Genomic DNA, 894 nt, shown 5'->3' with positions numbered 1-894 from the left:
AAAACTCAGGAGTGTCCTGTCTGCAGAAGAAGATCGTCAAGAGCAAATCTTCTCTCAGTGGATCTGAACTCAAATCCACTGCAGTTCTGACTCCTGAATGTTCTTCCAGAGTCCAGATCTCACAGCCGGATCCACAGATGAGTTCTGGAGCTTTGATTCATGTGTCACATTACTTGAGTGACCTGCGGTTCAGAGTCTGGAAGAAGATGCAGGAAACTCTCCAACACAGTGAGTCTCTAGAAAATCTGACAGCAGTACAAACGATTAAATACTGCAGATATAAACAAAGACAGACTGATTAACATGCATGACAAAAATAAATAAATAAATTTAATAATCACTTGAAATTCTATGGAGTTCAAGTGAATCTGAACTGTATTTCATAAGATCATCGGATCATACTGCAAACTCATAATGACTACAAAACACAGTATATTCCTCGTGGTGTTTGTTTATGTATAGGTTTGTATTTCTAATACCATCATATTTCATCCTCTAATCTGATTTTATTCTCTTTGCAGCTCCATTGACTCTAGATCCAAACACAGCAGCTCCTTCGCTCACACTCTCTTCTGATTTGACCAGTGTGTCGTACAGTAACGTATATCAAAATCTTCCTGATAATCCAGAGAGGATTGAGAGGTATCCATGTGTTCTGGGTTCTGAGGGATTTAACTCAGGAACACACTGCTGGGATGTGGAGGTTGGAGACAATACTTACTGGATTGTTGGAATAACCACAGCATCAAACCAAAGGAAGGGAGAGGTTTTCTTTAAGTCTAATGTCTGGCGTGTGCTGTACATAGACAGTAAATACAGCTCAAAATCCCCAGATCAACACTTGACTGACTTCACAGTTAAAGAGAAGCTGCAGCGTGTGAGAGTTCAGCTGGA

General features: G+C 40.3%; 1 protein-coding gene across 1 annotated transcript; it reads left to right on the top strand.

The window, feature by feature from the left end:
• Nucleotides 1-69: 69 nt before the first annotated feature.
• On the top strand, nt 70-888 carry LOC107747762 (zinc-binding protein A33-like; the record flags this gene model as incomplete). Its single annotated transcript, XM_016562350.1, has 2 exons — nt 70-228; nt 522-888. Coding segments are annotated over exons 1-2 (458 nt in total), but the record flags the coding sequence as incomplete, so codon positions are not given.
• Nucleotides 889-894: the final 6 nt, after the last annotated feature.

The sequence above is a fragment of the Sinocyclocheilus rhinocerous genome, unplaced genomic scaffold (genome assembly GCF_001515625.1).
Source record: "Sinocyclocheilus rhinocerous isolate Xijiao unplaced genomic scaffold, SAMN03320098_v1.1 scaffold35510, whole genome shotgun sequence".
NCBI classification, from domain to species: Eukaryota; Metazoa; Chordata; class Actinopteri; order Cypriniformes; family Cyprinidae; genus Sinocyclocheilus; species Sinocyclocheilus rhinocerous.
This window is presented reverse-complemented; position numbering and strand designations above follow the sequence as displayed.